General features: G+C 36.8%; 4 protein-coding genes across 11 annotated transcripts; 3 read left to right on the top strand and 1 right to left on the bottom strand.

The window, feature by feature from the left end:
* Positions 1–40: 40 nt before the first annotated feature.
* On the bottom strand, positions 41–3,858 carry LOC102624363 (uncharacterized). Of its 8 annotated transcripts, none has more exons than XR_008056360.1 (10): positions 3,523–3,858; positions 3,275–3,419; positions 3,022–3,112; positions 2,342–2,539; positions 1,975–2,213; positions 1,686–1,817; positions 1,342–1,467; positions 830–897; positions 673–726; positions 284–358 (listed from the first exon to the last, which is right to left on the bottom strand). XR_008056360.1 is itself a non-coding variant. In XM_006466900.4 (9 exons), the coding sequence occupies exons 1-9, from the start codon at positions 3,633–3,635 to the stop codon at positions 225–227; spliced, it is 1,182 nt and encodes a 393-aa protein (XP_006466963.1). In that variant the 5' UTR covers positions 3,636–3,858; the 3' UTR covers positions 41–224. The 8 variants fall into 8 exon arrangements, 3 of the variants coding, with proteins under 3 accessions (XP_006466963.1, XP_015381022.1, XP_006466964.1); XR_008056361.1 differs by having other exon boundaries at positions 673–718; XR_008056362.1 differs by having other exon boundaries at positions 673–718; positions 1,356–1,467.
* Positions 3,859–3,994: 136 nt separating this feature from the next.
* On the top strand, positions 3,995–9,720 carry LOC102624933 (uncharacterized). The gene is made up of 10 exons (XM_052444367.1): positions 3,995–4,331; positions 4,440–4,670; positions 4,785–5,183; positions 5,485–5,582; positions 7,380–7,484; positions 8,560–8,723; positions 8,836–8,915; positions 9,029–9,099; positions 9,233–9,286; positions 9,415–9,720. Exons 1-10 carry the CDS (start codon positions 4,010–4,012, stop codon positions 9,520–9,522), a joined length of 1,632 nt encoding a protein of 543 aa, XP_052300327.1. The 5' UTR covers positions 3,995–4,009; the 3' UTR covers positions 9,523–9,720.
* Positions 9,721–9,876: 156 nt separating this feature from the next.
* On the top strand, positions 9,877–14,953 carry LOC102630798 (MLO-like protein 4). Its single transcript, XM_015534436.3, has 15 exons — positions 9,877–10,414; positions 10,510–10,567; positions 10,681–10,910; positions 11,070–11,186; positions 11,266–11,326; positions 11,463–11,569; positions 12,357–12,431; positions 12,670–12,755; positions 12,887–12,936; positions 13,405–13,445; positions 13,574–13,744; positions 13,846–13,881; positions 14,112–14,179; positions 14,273–14,333; positions 14,462–14,953. Exons 1-15 carry the CDS (start codon positions 10,286–10,288, stop codon positions 14,792–14,794), a joined length of 1,623 nt encoding a protein of 540 aa, XP_015389922.1. The 5' UTR covers positions 9,877–10,285; the 3' UTR covers positions 14,795–14,953.
* A 760-nt stretch (positions 14,954–15,713) lies between these two features.
* On the top strand, positions 15,714–18,820 carry LOC102626734 (26S proteasome non-ATPase regulatory subunit 4 homolog). Its single transcript, XM_006466910.3, has 10 exons — positions 15,714–15,881; positions 16,013–16,126; positions 16,347–16,452; positions 16,656–16,770; positions 16,851–17,060; positions 17,164–17,476; positions 17,578–17,692; positions 18,058–18,161; positions 18,276–18,344; positions 18,567–18,820. Exons 1-10 carry the CDS (start codon positions 15,870–15,872, stop codon positions 18,621–18,623), a joined length of 1,215 nt encoding a protein of 404 aa, XP_006466973.1. The 5' UTR covers positions 15,714–15,869; the 3' UTR covers positions 18,624–18,820.
* Positions 18,821–19,099: the final 279 nt, after the last annotated feature.

Below are 19,099 nucleotides of genomic sequence, written 5' to 3'. Positions count from 1 at the left end.
TGTCAAAACTATTTAAAAGAAATCAATTTTTAGAAAATAATGGGAAAAAAATAAATATCAAATATTAAGATTAATACCAAGAAGTATTGTGACTATGGTCAAAGCAACAAAAAAATCTCAGTCAGTCACATCCATCGACCGTTTAACTAAGCAACAAATGTGCAGTATATGAATAATGAACCCAGATCATAAAACCATTCTTCTACGAAGACATTCAAGAAAAATCAGATGGCCAATTTTGTGAATTTTGCTACAAAAAGTCCACTGGTTTTTGATGTCAAGGGGTCAAAACGCAGGGTCTTTGGTATCCTCCCGCTCTTACAAGGCCAATTTTTGGCAACATCTATCTCCTGCAACTCTGCAAGAAAAAAATTGTTGCTATAACTACCAACAGAAGAGATGTGAAGTCAGGTTCTGTTTATTATAATCAAATGTTTCCTAGAACAGTGGCTGAAAAGTAAATAATTTATTGATAAGAGGTGATATGTCTCGTGAAAGAAGTAACATTTATTGCTTAACAATCACAGCAGTTTATCAACATTTTTTTTCCTGCTCAGAAACATAATAAGTATATTAGCTGTAAAACTGCAGGTTATGAACTTGCAATGCAACGCAACCAATAATTACTTCTGAGAAAGTAATCATTAGACTTCAAAACATAGAGAATCTTACCAGCAGAGGCATTGTCCTTGAGAAACTGCTCCACCACATCTTCATTCTGAGCAGCTGTCAGGCTAATCAATGGAGAAAGATAGAAATACGAAAACATAGAATGCAAATAATTTTGTGTGCTTGTGTTGTGAGCCATCGAACATGATAACAAATATACCTGCAAGTGCTGTAGACAAGCAGGCCCCCAACTTTTAGAAGTCTAAATCCATTAGTAAGAAGTTTTAACTGCAACCAGAGATAAATACTTTCAATATATTAGAAAGATCAAGCGAACCTCTTCCAAATATAAAAGGCCTTGTATGCAAATTTACTACGGAATAACTCAAATTGGAAAAGGATAAAACGTTGCTTCATCATCATTTCAGCAAATTAAACAGATTATATGTGTAGGAACGCAAGTTAAACTCAGCTGAACTTAAACAGGAACCATCGGATGAAAGCAAGGAAACAGTTACAGCTCCGAATTATCTTCCACGCTTAGGTCATTCTACCCATAAAATTCAAGAAAATACATTTTTCATCTTGTTTTCAGTCTTCAGCAAATTTTTTATTACTAAAATTTTCTTTCCAACAAACCCAAAAATTATACCGTCCAATATCCAGTAATGCTCAAATGTAAACTGCTTTAGTTTCTAGCCAGTTATGAGATCAAGTTGCTACATGGCCCACCTTTTTCATTTTACCTCTTTTGTTTTCGCCGGATATACTAAGGTCCTTTAGGAGATCTATCAGTGTCAAATGTTCTCTTCAGTATTCCATTTGTAGCAAAATCATCAACAATTTCAGACAATCAAGCTACAAATCAAATGGAGGCGATAAGAGCCCATGTTGACCCATATGTCAAAAAAATATCTTCTAAACTCTCTAAAAGTCTAATATAAACTAGAATTCAAACTCAAAAGGGAGAAAGAGGAGGAAATCCTTAAAACGGAGAAAGAAAGAAAGTGGAGAGAGCAGGTCCAATAAAACTGGACCGATTACTGCTGGTATAGTGGAAAACTGAATCAAGTTACCTGAAGATTTGTAACACTATCAGTTCTCTCTGGATCCAGCACACGACGTTGAAGAGTTGTCCAGCCCCAATTCTCAAATTTCTGGATATGCTTAATTGATCCATCATGAGTGCACTCTGCATCTACAAGGACCTAAAATACATTTGAACTACTTAGTTGCATTGATGAGTGAAAAAATTTCTGACTCGGCAAGTGGTGCCATTCTAAAAACAAAATAAAATTGCCTTAACTATTCAGGGCTCTTCATTTAACAAAAAAGATAAACGAACAAGTAAAAATGCAACTTCACCTTGTCATAACCAGAGCTTGAGACTTCACTGTTACAAACACTTTGATATATTTCCTCTTTAGTAAGCCCAACTATACCCGAATGATGCCCATAGAATATAAGTTCAGGATGTTCACTCCTCACTATTGCCTTTGAAGCAGCATTTTCCCTAGCTTTCACTGCTCTTTTTCTTTCTTTCCATGGTATTCTAGAAGTCCACTCCCTAAATGTATCATCCTTCTCTTGCAACACAGAATTACCTGTTTAATTCTAGACAGAATGAAAAGACATCAGAACGATGTTGAGGATTTCATATAGAATTTACAAAAGCTTATGGACCAAAATTATAGGATAAAGTAACAAAACACAGGTTCTATCAGTTCATTACATGATCCAGGATCCAAAAGGAGCCGCAAGGGGGCAAGGGAAAATGTCGTTCCATCGGCAACGAAAAGTCGGCACCTATCACCCAGAGCATATTTCTGCAGCAGTGTTCTACAAGCCGCTAGACGATGCCTTGCAACATCAACTCCAGTTACAGAACCGGAATCACCAATAATGTCCAGTATCATACAAAGTTTAGCACCTAGACATACAAAATTTACGGTTAATGAATAAGTGAGCAATCTGTCAAAAGAGTCAGAGAAAATGACAACTAAAAGACATATAACAAAATCATCCAATGTCCTAACATGACTCCATTTATAGACTATATGTTTCCTGAATCAAGTTGGCAACTATCCAATATTAGATGCCAAAAATATCTCTTCATAGTTCTTAGTTCATATTGGTGTAAAAAGAAATCAAATTCATTTTTTTCTTCAATATTCAGATTTGATCAAATTTCCTGTTTCCATGGAACTTAAAAAGGAATATAATCAAATATCGTAGACCATTTAACAATTAAAAGTGAACAAGTATCAGCACTACTACTTTGACCCACAGGTTAAGAAGTTCTCATTGAAGATATCACTTTTCATATCATCAAATTCAATTTCACAACATCACATCAATTAGCAAACAATTGGTGAGAATAACATAACAGAATAAGAATAGAAGATTGCTTACCAGGAGCAGCACAAAGATCAAGAACATGATCTCCTGCTGAGATATTCAATACGGAAACAGCCGCTCCAGAAGCAGCATCAATTCCATATATCTGAAAATGGCATAAAAAATAGAGAACATTCCATGAAAATAACATTTAAAAGATACATTAACATAATTAACGAAGAATTATGAACAACACCACGTCAAGTCATATGATAAGAATGTGCTTTAGAAAAAATAAATTACAAAAGCCACAAATTTGATAAATCACCTTTCCTTGCTTGTATGCCATTGAGGTAGCAATCTTAATATCAGGCGGAAGAGAATAAAATCCACTCAGCCAGACAACTTTTTCTAGCTTACACTTTAACTCCGCTTCAATCTCTTCTAAATCAGCTTCATTCCCAGTTTTCAACCTTCCAGTTAAAAAAAGAAAAAGAAAAAGAAAAATTAGCAGCTTTTTAGATAGGAAAAAACAAAAGTTGCTTACAAGTTTTGTGATAACTGATAGTCTGATACCTTATGTAGCGAGGAGTTGAATCTGCGGCTGAATAAACGGAAGGGTCCAGTCCATTCTCTTTCAGAAAATCAAGGAATGCTTCTGGCAAGGGCAATTTCGAGATTTTCTCCATCAAGCGTACACAGCATTCGATTTCGATTGCACAGCAGGAACGGCCGGCCGAGTCTATACTACAGGAGGAAACCCAGCTGAGAGTTAATAACGCCACCGTATCCCAAGTTCTCTTCTTCAATTCACAGTTTCACACACTCGTATGAATCAAAAGTTAAACGCCAACCTTTGTTTGATGAGGCTCACTCTACGACATCGTTTCAAATATACGTTTGTGATATGATCGTGTGATTTAATGTATTAAATATATGTTTGTAGCATGGCTGTGCTGAAAGGGACAGAGAAACCAAATATCTATGAGAGAGCGAAAAAATTGACAATAAAGGGTATTTTAGATATTTCCTTGAATATGTCCTATTTGTCAAATTATTGAACATGGTGCCGTATTATTACATTTCAACTTCACGGGGATGGGGATGGGGATGGGGATGGGGATGGGGTCGTCGATGGCATAAAGGTGCGAACTCCTCTGGTGTTTATTCCCGTGAGGCTCTGGACGCACCGTTCTGTTCATCGGAAATCTGTTCCAACTCGCAAAGAGCAGAAGGAGCAAAGCAAGAGTCAAAGATGAGGGAAAAGTTTCTCATGAAATTTCTTATTATCTACCTCAACCTCTGCTTTGTCGTTTCATTATCCTCTGCAACTCTTGTTTGGAAACCCCTCTCCCTCCACTTCCCTGACCTTCCCGCCAAATTCGGTACACCTTTTCTTTTGTTTCTCGAGAAAAAATGTAGCATATAATTAATTATACGAATTTTACATTTTCATTTTTATTAAAAAGATGAATTTTGTGTTTTCCTGTTAGCTGTTGATGTTAATAGCTCTGGAACATGTGGAGCTCTCCATGTAGCAGATCCTGCGGACGCTTGCTCCCCATTAAGCAACCCCGTTGCGTCTAATGATGCTGACCATATTAACTTCGTTTTAATAGTCAGGGGTCAATGTATTTTTGAGGATAAAATCCGAAACGCTCAAGCTGCAGGATATCGTGCTGCAATTGTTTATAATGACATAGAAAAAGGCAGTTTGGTTTCCAGTGAGTTCAACAATATTTCTTTTCTTTTCTTCTTCTTTTTCTTTTTCTTTTGGAAACCAATTAGCAATTTTAGATTATTAAACTTTTATATTTTATGCTGTCACTTGTGCTTAGTGACGGCAAGTCATGAAGGTGTAAAGGTGCATGCGATATTTGTTTCTTTGGAAACTGGTGTGTATTTGAAGGAGCATGGTCGAGGTGAAACTGGGGAATGCTGCATTTTTCCAGAATCTAATAGAGGAAGCTGGAGTGTGTTGATGGTATCTGTCTTCTCACTTATTGTGGTCTTTGCATTATTTGCCGTAGCCTTTATTACTCCCAGGCCCTGGAGGCCTTGGCCAGGACAGAATCAGCCGCAACCTAGAAGGTTAGATTCCAAGGTAGTGGAAGCACTTCCTTGCTTTTTGTTCAGCTCTGCTAGTTCAAGTCAGTGTCATGGTGGAGAAACTTGTGCCATTTGCCTTGAGGATTACCAAGATGGGGAAAAACTCAAAGTTCTTTCCTGCAAACATGGTAGGTTCTTGCTCTTGCTGGTATTATTTTAACCTTTTCACCCTATAGTTGAATTTATTAGAAGATCTTCTTTGATTTATGTAAAGTAATTGTGTAACTTTAGTTTAGATGGAAACTTATTTGACTCGATGCCTAAATCAACTGCCTTCATCTTTTTCTGTTGGTTGCATGTTGTAATTTCAGGAGGAGATAATAATTAGCACGGTCACATGTATTTAGATTTGCACCTTGATTAGTAGGTGAACTTTGATTGACATTATTTCCACTACTGCTGATTATTTTTCTCGAAAGCTACTTGCAGAGTTTCATGCAAGCTGCGTGGACTCATGGCTGACTAAGTGGGGGACGTTCTGCCCTGTATGCAAGCATGATATGAGAAATAATAGTGAAAGTAATGAGGTGGGTGTGTGAGGCCATCCTTTGTTTTCATTGTCTTCTGTACCAAAGTTATGAACTTTGGCTAATCATATTCCAAGAATCAGAATTGCCTGTCTTGATATGGGTGAGTTGGCCACCTTGTTTTTCACACTTTATGGAGCATTGTTATGTCTGACTTCTCTATCTCAAGTAATGGGCTCACCTTGTATATTCTATCTATTTGGACTTTAATGTTCGGGCATACAGCTAAACTAAGATGTTTATTTAGTCATGTACTTTATTTGCAGGAGCTACTTGTCTTTTGTTCTCTATGCTAATTTAGAAATCTCAAATGCAAAATATAGAGGCTCTTTTGTTGATTGGATGAAGAAGAACAGTTTGTATATGCCATCATTTTATGAATTTAGAGGGTTAGTTTTAGAGTCTAGGCATGATTCCAAATGCTGCTCAATCCTCGCAGTGCCTTTCTTTAAAGTATTTTCTCTGAACTTGATTATGCTTGTAATTTGCACAAGTCAAATTCCTCAAGTATGTGCATTCGCTTGTTGGATGGTTGGCATCAATTTCGAATAAATGTATATAGGTAGCTGTAAACCAAGAATCTGTTAGGAACTGTGTGAGTTTTAATTCAAATAAAATCATTTGGTATGAGACTTGCTTTGAGACTATAGAATTAGGTGGTATATTTGACCATATGAATCTTTTAACAGCAGTCTGTGACCTTTTTTCTCCTTATAGTTTCCCTTCAACTTATGTCTTCTTGGCTGTAAACAAGGAACATCAACTTTAATGCCAGCCTTTTCCTACTTGTTGTTTCCTGCAAATTAATTTCTTATTGTGTGTAAACCAAGAATGTCAAACTCTTTCCACCTTGTAGTTTGTGTTAAATTTATGTCTTCTTGACTATAAACCAAAAATGTCAACCTTCTTCCATCTTGTAGTTTCTTGTCAATTTATGTTTTGTGTCTGTTATATAAGAATAAGATGGTGTCATAATAATTGAACTTTTCAACTTGGTTTCATATTGTCTGCAATCTACTTCGTCTAGTTTTCATATTGTGGTAAAGCTAGCCATCCTTGGTACAAATGTGTTTAGGTGGCCTGTAGGAGCAGGACCAATACTTGATATTATGGCACAGGAAGTGCAGTAACCCCGGTAGCTGTCATAATATCAAGTTCTCCTCCTGATACTAGACTGAAAGCAATAAGTTTCTAGACAATAGGCGATTACATTTAGCTTTTTAGTAGGTTGTCCAGTTGGGCAAATGCATTCTGTTCTATACTATGTCACAGATTTCATCACTAGTTTTTATGTCACGTAGCATATTTGGTTTTTTTTTTATGGAGTCGCTTATGTTTTTATTGTAGGTCAAGAGAGGAAACTAGGCCTTAAAATCAGTGGATTGAGATGATAATTTGGCTAGCATTTGGAATCAGGTTTGTCGCTAGCTTTTCTTCTGTAGACCAGGAACTTGCGGTTTGCTTTTGCTTTTAAATGTGGAATGGGGGCAAGTTTATATATTTGTTTAGAAAATAAAGCATTGTTATTCAAAAAATAAAATAAAGCAATGTGTTTGAACTTTTTAATTCTCTACCCATGCCAAGGAGTGTCTATATACTGAGGTTTGGTGATTTCTTTGGGCTGCTGATGCAGTTGGAAGTGAAAATAAAATTGATGTATAGCAGGATTTAAATATTCTAATGCTGCAAAATTTTTAACTAAATGTTTACAATGCATGGTTGCTTACGGCCTGGTCTATTAATGGGTCCATCTCTTCAGCTGACTCTTGTTTTTCCTTGTTGTTTTTACTGTTTCAGGGTAGTTTTCATGTTGTGGGGATGTCATTTGAACTTCATGGAATTTTTAACTTTCCCTCAACCTATCCAGAGTCTTGGAGATTAATTGTGTGTGCATATGGTGTTTGACAGCAATTATTCTGAAAATTGCAGTAGGTGTTATTTCAATAGAGCTTCTTTGCATCTGCAGCCACCTGGGAGGAGCTGTAGGTATCTTGATATCTTCCTCGAGTTCCTCATGGAAGTTTGGCATAATAGTGCTATCGGGGTCCGCATAGATGTTTCGCCTGCCTAATCCAGGGGTTGTGCGTAAATAGTGTTTGATTATTTAAAACCATGTGTTGTGCGTAAATAATTTGTTGTTAATTGGTGTATTCACCAAGATTTGGCTGTATCTGCGTACTGTACATCAGAATTCTCACTAATGGAAGCTTAAGTGCTTAACCAATTTGTACCTGGACTGGGGCTTGATATGATGAATTATGTATGACCCCCATCCTCTATATTTGCTGAAGTGGGTCTCAGCTATAACCAACCTTAACCCACCGGGCTGACTCTGTGGGTCTACTCTAAAGTTGGCGACGCAGCTACTAGCCTCAGTTTTAATGCGAATTTGCCTATTTGCCATGGTTGGTTCTTCGCTGGGTAGGTAGGCCAGTTGATTGGAATTTTCCTCACGTGACAAAAGCATGGAACGTTGGTTGAAACTTACCACCAAAACGTTCAAAAACTTTGTTTTCATATCACGTCATTGGAGACCCCTTCGGCTTAACTGTACCTAAATCCATCCATGTCCTTATCTATTCATCAATAATGTTCATACTGGCCGTGACTTGCAATCTTTTTTAATGTGATTAACAATTTTTTAAATACTTTAATAGTAATCCCACAGAAATGTAAAGTGAATAAAAGAAGCATCCGAACAGCTGCAGCAGCAATCAGCGATCGAGTTAGCGCCACAGCACACTTTTTTTCTAACTTCATCTGGTTTTCCCGGCAAAACAAGCAACTGCTTTACTGCTGCGCCACCAGATCCCAACACTAAATAAGGCTCTATATATACAAGCCCATAAGTTCTTCTTCATGGATTCTACTGGAAAAAGGTCACTCACTCACTCACTTCTCTCTAATTTTAATTTCGTTCACGTTAATATATTAATATCGGAACATACCTTCAGCCTTCAGGGATATTCAAATATAACTTTGTAAGTTTGATATGGGTGTTTCCCGCAATTGGGTCACGTTTTTGCGTGGATTGTTTCTCCTCCTCCTTATCTGTCGTAGCTCTGGAGCTGAAGTTATTACAGTTGATGTTCGAGCTGCTAAGAATCTGCTTGAATCTGGCTACGGCTATCTTGATGTGAGGTACGCAGTTTCAATTCAACTACTGGCTTTCTATTTCCTAATTCTGATACTTGTAATTTCTTTTATTTTTTAATCTTTATTTCGTAACTTTGGGCTTGTCTTAAAATACTAGGACGGCAGAAGAATTCGAGGAAGGTCATGTGGATGCAGCAAAAATCTTCAACATTCCTTACATGTTCAACACTCCAGAAGGTATATAACGATTATTTTATTTTATTTTTTTTAAAATTCAACTTCTAATAACCATGAGCCATTTCCTTTTTAATACTTCAGTTATGAAAAAATAATTTGGTTTTTCCTTATAGGTAGAGTAAAAAATCCAGATTTCTTGAAGAAGGTTAGATCTCTTTGCAAGGAGGAGGATCGTCTTGTAGTGGTAATTAATTGATCATGTTCATAAATCAGTTGTCGAAAAATTAATTTTTGTCTTAACACACACACACACACACACACACACACATACATATATCATCCAGTTTTGATTTGGTGTTAGTAATTAATCTGTACAGGGCTGTCAAAGCGGAGCTAGATCTCTTCATGCAACGGCTGATCTTCTTGGCGCTGTAAGTTTTCGTCTTCGCTTTCAATTTTCACTCGCTAAGGAAGCTACTAATTAGCTGAAATTAGAGTAAAGATGAGGGAGCGAGGAAATTTAACGGTCTCTGTACAATTGACAAAATGATCGCTGCAGGGCTTTAAGCATGTTAGCAACTTTGGAGGTGGGCATATGGCTTGGGTTCAGAACGGATTAAAGGTGAAGGCGCATGAAAAGCCAGCAGATCATCGATCTGACCTCTGATTAATCATGACTTGCCATTATTATCACCATGTATTACGCACACTAGTAATGCCCAGAAAACGAACTTGTGGTGGCGCCGTCGTATTTAGTAATTTGTACAATATTTTTATTTTTGTTCGTTTGTTGCAGAAAATGATGGGAATTTGATTAAAGTTATGCTATTTGTTTTTCTTTTTAATATATATGCACATTTATGGATATGGCTGGTGAGCTAAAATTGTAGTCACACAGATTAAAAAGTGAAAATGGTCCGTCGATTGAATATTTCTCGTTCACTGCATGGAAAGATACCCCATAAAGTCTTTATTATATTAATAATTTTAATTAAAATACAGTCCAACAACTTTGGTAATGCCGCAAAATGGCATGCGTCTGAGTGGATTCATAAATCACAATTTCTTTTTTCACGAGACAAAAATTAGAAGACAGAAACACGTTGTTGACTGTCCCAAAACGTGAAATCAGCAAAAGTCCTAACTGGCGAAGATCTTGTTTACCGGGCCCATTGTGCTCAACTGCTTTGGAAGTTATGTGTTGTAACAACTCATGCGTGTCCTCGTGAATTAGCGCAACAAAAGCCCACCATCACAATGACTGCCATTAATGGCCTGAAATACTTTGTTCATAAATCAGACTCAGTCAAAAGAAAAAGAGTTATTTTATTTTATTGGGTATGCGTTTTTAAGGTCCCTGGTTGGTTGTAGACATTGAATGTTATGCTTATGCCCAGCAGCTCAAGTTCTCACTGTCTTTTGGTGGAGAAATGAAGAAAGAAACAGTAAGAGAAGGAGCTTCATTAGCTGACACCCCTACTTGGGCTGTTGCTACTGTCATCACTGTTATGATCATTTTTGGGTTCTTTGTTCATACTTGTTTGAAACATTTTGGCAAGGTAAAACTGACAGTTTTTTTCTTCTAATTTCTTTAACTGTTTCCTTCATTACATGCTGTCTTTATTTGATGGAATGCGAATGTTTGTTTCGATAGTGGTTGGAAAAGACTAAGAGAAAATCTTTGCTTGCTGCTCTTGAGAAGATCAAAGATGGTAAGAGAATTTAATCTTTAGCTATGGATTTGTTCAATCAATATATTGACGCATACGTAATTGTGATGTTCACTTCTGATCCCATGAAATGTTGGTTATTTAAATATATGCAGAGATGATGCTCTTTGGTGTTTTGTCTTTGTTGATGGGGCATTGGATTGTATTTGTGGCCAAAATTTGTGTCAAATCATCAGCCCTGAGCAGCAGATTCTATCCATGTGCGTCCAAGGCTGACTTCACATCAGTAGCTCACACTCTTGTTTCAAGATCAAATTTTTTGAATTCCTCACTTGATAGAGAGCAAGTGCAAACCAGGCACGGGTCGAGCTATTACTGTCCTGAGGTATCCGTTCATGACAGTGAAGTTCATATTACTACTGTAACCTTCAATGCTTTCCCAGTTAAATGTATTAAGTGATGCCAGTCATTATTCATTTTTCTAAACCCTTTTGCTGTTTACTATATCTATACGGACTTTCTTGAAATATTTATTTTTTTGCAGGGCCAAGAATCTTTTGCTTCACATGAAAGTCTTGAGCAGCTTCATCGTTTTATATTCGTCCTCGGTGTTACGCATGTTTCTTACAGCTTTGTTGCCATTGCCTTGGCCATGATTAAGGTCGGAGCACTTCTGTATTGTCAATGTGCTTTTTAGAGCTTAATATTTTCCAAGATGTCTCATCGTTTTATATTTGCAGATCTATAGCTGGAGAACATGGGAAAACCAAGCTATAACCATGGCTATTCAGATTGAACAAGGTGCAAATTTTTCAAGCCAATTAATGAAGGTTTTGTCTGTGTATTTTTAGCTATTTTGTCCTGTCTGTTGCTTTTTGTCATGCTAGATGCTCTCAAAGGACAAGTTTTCCTTTTTGCAATAATATCTTAAATCTAGAGTCTTCGGAAGCTGCATCAAGCAACAGGAAGATGAAGCGACTATCCACCTTTATCTTTCACCGCACATCCCATCCATGGAGCCAGCACAAAGTTCTGGTTTGGCTGGTATTCTTACATGCTCGAAATCATATACTTTTTATCTGGTTCATGAGCTATGTGGTGATATTTCTTATTATCATGCTTGAGAAACAGTTTCTTAAGCATTAATTTAATTAATTTACCCGAACTAGATAAATCTTGCTGAACCAATATTTGTTAGACAAACCTAGTTGCTCAAATCAGCCATTGGCTGAATATAATTGAATTTCAAAAAAGACAAATTGCTCAAAAGTTGCTTGGGTTATATCTTATAGTAGAGTTACCCCATAATGTATAGATGGAAAAAAAAAAAAATTATTTACGCGTGTACTTGGTGCATATGTGTGTTTGTGAAGAAGGGGGCTAATGGATATAAAGACCAGAGGAGGACTCAGAAGTTCTATTCAAATTAGACGTTAAGGACCTTTGTGATGTCTTTGTTGGGGCATTACTGAAGTTGTTGATGTTCAAGTTAAAAGTCTGTTCTCAAATGACTTGATTAAATGATCAGTCTTTCATTTTACATCATTTTTTTGAACTGTTAAATACAATGTTTGGTAGTTCAGGATATTGATCATGCATTGAGTGGAAAAATATATGTTTCATTGGGAAAACCTATAACATCAGAGCACTAAATCCCCGTCACCTGATGACCTGAATGTATGGGGCATTAAATCCTTAAATCCCATAGATACCAAAACTATAAGCAGGGCTTGATTCTTGCAACCACTAATTTCAGTTGTAGTCCTTCACTGTTATTCTATTCTGTTAGTTGCATGACTATGGGCCAACGACTCCAATTGTAAATTTGCAGCTTTGCTTCAGTCGGCAATTTTGGAGTTCTATAAATCGAGCTGATTACATGGCTCTGCGCTTGGGCTTCATCACTGTAAGTTTTATCAGGTTTTAGTGAGGGTATTGCTGTTGAACCATGTAGATGACATGAGGAAATTTTTGAATTTTGAAGAGTGAATAGTCTGCTTGCCTTCATTTGCTTCATTTGTTTTTGTTTTTCCTTCGTCTTCAGTCGTCGTCTTGCAAATAAATATGTCTGAGAAGACAAGTAATTTGAATAGCTAATAACTGTCTCGCTCCTGTCTTTTATATTTGTGTTCCTGGATTTGTAGACTCATCAGCTTCCTTTGACATATGATTTCCATAAGTATATGCATCGAAGCATGGAGGAAGAATTCCGTGATATTGTTGGCATTAGGTAATACTTATTACTCTGCTTTGCATGCCTGTTCTCTTTTCTTCCTTCTTTTTCTAAATTCATTCTCTCTAGTTTGGTATTTTTTTTTTTAATTAAATCAATTTGATTGATTTCTGAGGCTTCTTTTGCAGTATACCACTCTGGATTTATGCCATTGGTTGCACTCTTCTGAATTTCCACGGTAGTTTTCCGTGTTTTGAAAAGCTAATAACTGATGAGCAAACCCCGTTCACTGTGAATTGCATGTCATTATTTTCTAGTGTCATATCTGTGGGAAGTAGGCCACTTGAATGAATTTTCATTTGAAATATATGGTCGTCCAAAAGAAATTTAGTAATGTTCAACAAAGCTTTTGGATGTCCTCAAGAACAGAACAGAAAAATTATACGTCGTTTTGCAGTATCAGTTTCTCATTCAATCAAATAGTACAATTGCAAAATTTTGCTTGTAAGCGTTTGCATTGTCCGACTAAATCATGTAATGGCTCAATTCTCATAGCTGCAATTTAGAGAGTAGCATGTAAGCATATACATTGATTCAGTTTTCTTAAGATATCTTTGCATCTTTTTGGCACGGAATTAATTTGTGAGGTTTTCCCCCTTTATTCCTAAACTAATTTTAGAGTTTGGATTCTGTGATTTTCATGTAGGAACTAATACTTACCTTTGGCTTTCATTCATTCCAGCCATTGTAAGTCATCATCATTTCTTCTCTTTTAGCTTTTCCAAAATGTTAATACCACTCAACTTTGCTAATCTCCCTTGCTCTCTATCTCTTCCTCTGCTGCATTTTCTTATTGTGTTTTATGCACATTGAAGTTAATACTGCTGATTGGTACAAAATTACACCGGGTGGTGGTAAAGTTAGCTGTTGAAATCATGGATAAATGTCCATGGGATGGATATCACCAGTTTAATCTGAGGGATGATCTCTTCTGGTTTGGCAAGCCCAGGCTTCTTTTGCATTTGATACAACTAATATCATTCCAGGTGAGTTAGGCCCCTCTTTATTGCCTTGATATTTTAGTTATGAGTTTGCCCGGTTTTCAGAAAGATTAATTTTTTCTATGGATATGTGCTTGATTTTGCAGAATGCATTAGAAATGGCAACATTCCTTTGGTCCCTGGTAAGGTCTTGGCTGATTTGCTCATTGTAAAATGCCAATCGTTCCAAAAGTAGATGCTTATTTATTTGTTTGAGCTCTCTATAACTTTCTTTATCCTTTGAGGATATTATTTTGTTGGACATTCTAGGAGAAACACATAATTATAACGAACTAGATTTCTCCATCGCTAAAACTAATGCATCTAGCAATGCTTTCATGAAGATGATGGTGATTCTGATTTTTGTTTCCAGTGGGAAATCAAGGAACCTTCTTGTTTCATGGAAAATCGTAGCTTTATTGTTATCCGCTTGACATTTGGGTACATCGTTCTTCCACCTTTTCAATGTTTACGAGCCAAATATTTTGTGGCTTTACCAAGTGATGTTAATTTGTTGCTCAATTGTATATGCAGAACTGTGACACAGTGCTGGTGTAGCTTCATCACATTTCCACTCTATGTTATCATTACACAGGTATATTAATATATTATATATCTAAATACTAAATAGCTTTGCTTTTTCAACCCAGAACGCATATATGTGTCTTATCTCTATATGGCTCTCGATCGATTGCATTTTGTTTGTGGCTTTCGTTGTTGCAGATGGGATCAAGGTTCAAGAGATCTGTAGTTTCTGAAAATGTAAGAGTATCACTAGGAAATTGGAAAAAAAGAGTGCGGGCAAAGCAAAGTGCATCCGTTGGACTCGTTAGTGCAGCATCCAACTCATCCTCAGATTCTTTGGTTGATAACATGAACAAAATGGATGATTTCACATCAGGTGCAGGCAGCATCAGCATGGAAGGAAGCTGCTCAATAGTTAAAGATCCATCGATCCTGAACCAAGACACCTCCGCCCCGGAGCATTCACTTCACTCCAGCCATTCATGTGACACTGACCTTGATGATCATGATGACCTGATTGATGTTGAATAAGATGACATGATGATCTTTAGATGTTCCTTCCTGCAGGGCCATGGATAGTGGCAGAAGAAGTTGCATGTCCACCGGTAGACACTTGAATCGATTGGTTGTATTGTAATAAGAAAAAGGATCCATCGGTTGTTTACTTGGCTTCAACTTTTAGCTCTCGAATTACTTTTCTTCATTAAAATTTTCTAAATCTAACATAATTTTGTAAAAAAGACACAAAATCGGAATGAGAATTTGAGCTCATACTATAATCCGCTGTTATAATATGATATATAGACTGTGTAGAATTAGATGTCCAAAATATAAGGCCTCTTACGCGAGCCATTCCTCGTTTATAATTTTATTTCCAACGTGGCATCATGTAACTGGCTTAAAAACAAATTCCCATTACCCTCTCAAAATTGAATTCCTGTACTTGCCCATTCTAACCAATAATGACCTGGCTAATGAGGCTTTGGCCACGGGTGAATTTTTACTCTCAGAGTTAAGAAGGATTATAAGGGTAGGGGTTCGACTCTTCATGAATTTAAAACTCTCTTAATTAAACATTATATATGATTGGGTGAAGTTTATTTATAAGTTTTTCTCTCTTGTGAAATACAAGTGAAGTAAAATCATCCCTTCTCTGTGAGGATTATTTGTCTGGACATGTACTTTATAAATTTAATGTAACAATATAAATCTCAATTATGTATATTTTATTAAACATGTATTTCATAAATTTAATGTAATAATATAAATCTCAATTATGTATATCTGATTGTAAATATCAGTATAATATTTATTGTAATAACAGTTGTAAATATATTTGTGTAATAAGTAATCTAATATGTAATTAGTATTTTAAAAAAACCAATAATGACCTGACACGCAGGACGCGCTAGTTAGTGAAATAATCTTGAGCACACGAGAACGCCACGATACCTGTCCTGCGGCTAAACTTGAAACTTCTTGCTTTTTCCTTTTCTTATTTGAGAAGCTTAATAGTTCTTACTTGAGTCTTCTTTAACGACGCTGCTCTCATTCTTTCCCGAGCATTGGCATTTGTTCTGTTTCTGATCTCAAAGAGTAGATAGCCATGGTTCTCGAGGTAATCAATAAAATGTTTATTTGGGTTTTCTTCTTTCTCTTTCTCGTTTTCATTTTAATTTCAAATTATTCATTTTATTAACCAATGAAATCTATAAAAAAAAATGTAAAAATTTTAAAAACTAAATTCAGGCAACGTTGATCTGTATTGATAATTCTGAGTGGATGCGTAACGGCGATTACGCTCCTAGTAGATTCCAAGCTCAAACTGAAGCTGCTAATCTTATTTGCGGAGCCAAAACTCAGGTTTCTTTATTTCTTTTTCTTTTTCCTTTTCCTTTTTTCCTTTCTAAATAAATTTTTTTTATCTGTCCTGTATTTCTTATTTAATTAAGAAACTTACATTAATTGGTTATATGTATTGTTTCTTTTTCATGCTCAACTGGGAGTTCATCTTTTTTTTTTAATAGTAACTGCTGATATGTCTTTTAGGGTTTATTTGAAATGAGTTGCTTTGTGTAAACAGTTAAATCCTGAGAATACCGTAGGTGTTATGACAATGGCAGGGAAAGGGGTTCGTGTTTTGGTCACTCCTACTAGTGATCTTGGCAAGATCTTGGCTTGCATGCACGGTTAGTTATCTTTCTTGCTTTCACACCTATTTGTTCAAGATCAGGGGTATGCTTGGGGTTGAGGTCCACTGCTGCAGTGGAAATGAAGGATGCAATTAGTAGTTGTCAACAAGGAGTGGTTTTGTTGTGCATTCAAAGTGCTAAGCAGAAGTGCATCAGTTACAAACATCAGTACTTGTATTGATTTATGTTGCTGGATGCAGGTTTAGAAATAGGCGGTGAGTTGAATCTTGCTGCTGGGATCCAGGTGGCTCAATTGGCTCTAAAGCATCGCCAGAACAAAAAGCAGCAACAAAGGATTATTGTCTTCGTTGGAAGGTGGGTTTGAATTCGGTTCTTTATGCATTTTAATTCTATCATTTTGTTTTCTATCTTGTGTTATGCTTGTGTGTTTGCAGTCCCATCAAGCATGAAAAGAAAGTGCTGGAGATGATTGGCAGGAAGTTGAAAAAGAATAGTGTAGCACTTGACATTGTCAACTTTGGTGAAGACGATGAGGGGAATACGGAGAAGCTTGAAGCACTTCTTGCTGCTGTGAACAACAATGATAGTAGCCACCTTGTTCACGTTCCTCCTGGTCCAAATGCCCTTTCTGATGTGCTTCTTAGGTAATATACTCTGCTTTAGTTTTCTTCATTTCTTTTGAATTTTAGTGGTTGAGTTTCATATGAAATTCTGATTTGAGTTAAAAAATTTCCTCTCTCATGTCAGTACGCCTATCTTCACTGGGGATGGTGAGGGAGGGAGTGGTTTTGCAGCAGCTGCAGCTGCTGCTGCAGCCAGTGGTGCTTCTGGTTATGAATTTGGGGTGGACCCCAACCTAGATCCTGAACTGGCCCTTGCTCTCAGAGTTTCAATGGAAGAGGAGAGAGCCAGACAAGAAGCAGCAGCTAAGAGAGCAGCAGAGGAAGCGGCTAAAAAGGAAAAACAAGGGGAACAGCAATCTAGCTCACAGGATGTAACTATGACTGATCAAGACAGTGTTCCAGCTTCTGAAGCTGATGATAAGAAGAAGACTACGAAGGTTTGTGCTATTTATTGCATTTCACCTTGGTATTTGCTTGCTTAAATTATTCATTATCAACAGAAATTATTCAGTAATTTAACCTTGAATATTTGTAACAGCATGACGAGGGTTTGCTACAGGAGGCCATTGCGATGTCATCAACTCCTAGTTATCCCTCTGGGCGAGATACGAATATGTCAGAGGTAGCTGAAGATGATCCAGAGTTGGCATTAGGTGAGAGTCCTTGTGCTCAGCAGTTTTGTTTTCTTTGGCTGTTTGGCATGGTTGTATGCTTATATATACCGTATACCTCATCTCGATGATAAGTGCACAAGGTTAAGTATTATGCTATTCTTGGACAACATACTGGCTGACTGTCATTTTCACATTACCTTTCCCCTGCATTTCTGTCTAATAGGAATTCTATTTGATTGTGAAGTATCATGCTATTCTTCTGGGTCGATGGTGTTTTGATATTTTCACCTGCTTATTAATAGTTTTCCCGTTTAGCATTCTATAATTAAATAGACACTTGGAAAAAAGTTAAACTAACTTTGGCATTAAATGATTAATACTCTCCCCATATCTGTTGCTTGTAGCTCTTCAATTATCCATGCAAGATGGCACGAAAGACGCACCAAGCCATAGTGACATGAGCCAGTTGTTGGCTGACCAGGCTTTTGTGTCCTCCATCCTTGCATCGGTATGTCTGCTAAAGTTGCAATAATTATTCCCCCCAGCCCGAGTGAGAAACATAGGTATCTCATGACCTGTTCTTTCCCTGCATGTAATAATTAATACATTTTTTGTTCCACAGCTTCCAGGGGTTGATCCAGAAGATCCTTCTGTTAAAGATGTGCTTACTTCCATGCAAAACCAGTCTGAGGTGAGTTCATCAGACTTGGTAGGATGAATAGACAAATCTCTATATACTAAAAATTTGATAGTACCGTATCAGCTAAAAATTTGGATATTGGGTTAGTGTGTCTGTTTATTTCTGTTTGAGTGTGGAATTTTCAATAAATTTTGGTGTTAGATTTTTTATTCTTATGCAAGGTGAAACTGATGAATGTTTTCGATACCTGGTTGTATTGTGTATGCTTGTTAGCCCCAAGAGAAGAAGGATGAAGACAAGGTGTCAAAAGAGGAGGAGGAGAAGAAATAATTCTCTGCAGTTGCTTTTCAATGTCAGGTTTAGACTACTGAATTCACCCAGTTCATGATCTGTATCAGCTTCTGGGGTACAAGATGTTTCAAATTTGATAAATTCATGTAAATTTCTTACTTTTTGGGATCTCCAGGTTACTAATATTTGTGATAACGGTAGTGATTATTAGATGAAGTTTTTATTATCGCAAGTCATTAACCTCTTCATTGTGGCCAATGAATGGTGCAGATTGTGATTTTCATTTGTATTTGAAAAGGCTTCACAGTAACCACTAGTTTATTAATGGCAACTTTCTAAATTATGCACCGAATGAATCAACGCTAATACAGGGTTGCTGCAGAACAGTGTTTTGTCTGGCTATACATATTGTCGTTCATATTTACTCGAGTCTTGAGGTTGAGCCTTTGCTTGTGGGAATACATTTGAAATGCTTATGCAGAGACAAATGTCGTGATTTTGTGGCGATTAAGACA

The sequence above is a fragment of the Citrus sinensis genome, chromosome 7, assembly GCF_022201045.2.
Source record: "Citrus sinensis cultivar Valencia sweet orange chromosome 7, DVS_A1.0, whole genome shotgun sequence".
Lineage (NCBI taxonomy): Eukaryota > Viridiplantae > Streptophyta > Magnoliopsida > Sapindales > Rutaceae > Citrus > Citrus sinensis.
This window is presented reverse-complemented; position numbering and strand designations above follow the sequence as displayed.

Excerpts from the sequence above, each read along its gene's own strand:
- LOC102624363 (XM_006466900.4), bottom strand. The coding sequence starts at position 3,635 with ATGGAGAAAATCTCGAAATTGCCCTTGCCAGAAGCATTCCTTGATTTT. Across the intron at positions 3,420-3,522 it reads TCAACTCCTCGCTACATAAG|GTTGAAAACTGGGAATGAAG; the intron begins GTATCAGACTAT and ends TTTAACTGGAAG. Across the intron at positions 3,113-3,274 it reads TGGCATACAAGCAAGGAAAG|ATATATGGAATTGATGCTGC; the intron begins GTGATTTATCAA and ends TGCCATTTTCAG.
- LOC102624933 (XM_052444367.1), top strand. The coding sequence starts at position 4,010 with ATGGTGCCGTATTATTACATTTCAACTTCACGGGGATGGGGATGGGGA. Across the intron at positions 4,332-4,439 it reads TGACCTTCCCGCCAAATTCG|CTGTTGATGTTAATAGCTCT; the intron begins GTACACCTTTTC and ends TTTTCCTGTTAG. Across the intron at positions 5,184-5,484 it reads AGTTCTTTCCTGCAAACATG|AGTTTCATGCAAGCTGCGTG; the intron begins GTAGGTTCTTGC and ends AGCTACTTGCAG.
- LOC102630798 (XM_015534436.3), top strand. The coding sequence starts at position 10,286 with ATGAAGAAAGAAACAGTAAGAGAAGGAGCTTCATTAGCTGACACCCCT. Across the intron at positions 10,568-10,680 it reads TCTTGAGAAGATCAAAGATG|AGATGATGCTCTTTGGTGTT; the intron begins GTAAGAGAATTT and ends AAATATATGCAG. Across the intron at positions 14,180-14,272 it reads GTTATCCGCTTGACATTTGG|AACTGTGACACAGTGCTGGT; the intron begins GTACATCGTTCT and ends TTGTATATGCAG.
- LOC102626734 (XM_006466910.3), top strand. Across the intron at positions 16,127-16,346 it reads TTTGCGGAGCCAAAACTCAG|TTAAATCCTGAGAATACCGT; the intron begins GTTTCTTTATTT and ends TTGTGTAAACAG. Across the intron at positions 17,061-17,163 it reads CTTTCTGATGTGCTTCTTAG|TACGCCTATCTTCACTGGGG; the intron begins GTAATATACTCT and ends CTCTCATGTCAG.